This window comes from Austrofundulus limnaeus, unplaced genomic scaffold (assembly GCF_001266775.1).
Source record: "Austrofundulus limnaeus strain Quisiro unplaced genomic scaffold, Austrofundulus_limnaeus-1.0 Scaffold1050, whole genome shotgun sequence".
NCBI classification, from domain to species: Eukaryota; Metazoa; Chordata; class Actinopteri; order Cyprinodontiformes; family Rivulidae; genus Austrofundulus; species Austrofundulus limnaeus.
The window spans coordinates 94033-96015 of NW_013953452.1; the positions used below are offsets into that span (position 1 = coordinate 94033).

The 1983-nt window shown below is 38.1% G+C and overlaps 1 protein-coding gene across 2 annotated transcripts in view; it reads left to right on the forward strand.

Annotated features, from left to right (window-relative positions):
- Positions 1-1983, forward strand: part of zbtb40 (zinc finger and BTB domain containing 40) — a 39531-nt gene that overhangs the window by 35015 nt on the left and 2533 nt on the right. For both annotated transcript variants that reach the window (XM_014030398.1, XM_014030397.1), the window contains one exon: positions 687-919. In XM_014030398.1, coding sequence (XP_013885852.1) covers positions 687-919 — 233 coding nt within the window. The remainder of the gene's footprint in view (positions 1-686; positions 920-1983) is intronic.

Sequence of the window (1983 nt, forward strand, 5' to 3'; positions counted from 1 at the left end):
CTGTGGTGGAAATTGAAAAAAATGTCCTCAAGAAGGCTCCGACCTGCAAAGCTGATCTGGCAACTGTTATCAAAGAGAGTTGGCACCAAATTGATGAAGAATACTGTTTGTCACTCATCAAGTCCATGCCTCAGAGACTGCAAACCATTATAAAAGCCAAAGGTGGTGCAACTAAATACTAGTGATGTATTTTGAATGGTCTTTTGTTTGTTTTTCATGATTCCATACTTTTTTCCTCAGAATTGAGTGATTCCATATTTTTTCCCTGTGTTTGGTCAATAAAAGTAACATTCACTGACTTCCACAATGTTTCCTCTTCATTTCTTTGAGTGTTCCTGAAAGTCAACAAGTTGCCCTTTGGAATGACCTTATGATTGTATCATGTTTTTGATCTGAGATTGTTTTAAGAATGAAATGTCTGAATGAGTGCTCATGCAAGACTGGTGATTCCATACATTTTGCCAGGGGTTGTATTACAGCAGCAATCAGAAACACGCTGTGGATTTCAGTCTACTTCTGCTCTTATTTGAACAGTAAAAATATGCATTTGTAGAGTAAAACTAAAATAATTGAATGCTAATGTCTTTTGAAACAGCTGGCTGGTTGCAGATAAGATTGTGAGATTGATTTCTGTTTGTCAGTCTCAAAATCAGGAAATAATTTTGTGTCTTTATTCTTCATCTCAGAGCTTTCAGGGGTGCGTTGTTTGTACTGTAAGACTGACCTGAGTGGGAATGACAAAGTGCAGGACCACATCTGCAGTCAACACGTCAGCCAGAGTGGTGAGGTGTTCAGCTGCCCTCTCTGCTCTCTGATCTGCATCTCCCAGCTGGAGCTGCAGGAGCACTTGCTGTCCTGTCACATGGAGGCACAAGAGCAGGGGAGCATCATGAAGGATCAGGCCTCCACCTCCTACACGGTAACACCAGGGATTATTTTACTGGTCACCATTTATGTAAAATATACATATATATATACACATATACTTCTATTCTGTAGGCTTACAACCTTAAAATTAATTGGATTTGTAGTTCCATTAAAAGCAGTTATTTAAAACATACATCAGATTTAAATGGCCTTTATTTGTGTAGCTCTGTCCAAGGACTGATTCACATTCATACACACATTTACACACTGATGAGTAAATGTTTTTTTTATATATAAAACTGTAAAATGTTGCATCCCTACTGTGTTTTAACTCCCTTTGCTTTGTAGTCCTAACCATTACTTTCAGAAGCAGTATAAATAAGATCCCCTTATGAGTAATCTAAATGTTCAGTGTAAGCGCACACCTGTTGTGACTGCCCCAAGAATAAACAACAACTGTGAAGCAGTTATGACCGGGGTCCAAGCCCGTTTCTGCATGTCGACACATAGCACTCTGTCATCTTGTGCACCACAGAGTTGTAGAATGAGGAATATAAGGTCTACTTGAGACCCTAATGTCTTAAATAGATAGAGGACTCTAAAAATAGGTTTGTCCATATCCATATGTCCTCTGTTGCCTTTTTTTGTATTTTTACTGGCACTTTAGTAACATCAATAAATAAATAAATAAATACCAACTGTACCTCCTCTAGACATGTTCAAACCATCTTAATGTGGCCATTCTAACATTATCTCCCAGTTCTTCATCTATAATGTACTTCTTATGATCTCATCCCTAATTTTATCCATCTTTCTATCTTCCAAGTAGATTCTCAACATATTCAGCTCTGGTTCTTGCATTTTGTCTCATTTTTTTCTGTCGATGCTACAACTCTTTTGTAATTCTTCTTTGATGTTTACCATATGATATGGCAGAATTTCTGTTTAGCTAGCTTGCCTAAGTCAAAAAGAAAAAAATAAGTAGGTCCTCTGGATGAGTTCTTCTTTAGTGAAACGTTTTGTTTCTCCTCCAAGAGGCTTCTTCAGTCTGATGAGTTTCAGGTGAACTCAGCCTTAAGGGCTCGACACACGGGCAGCGACAAACTACAGCGATTA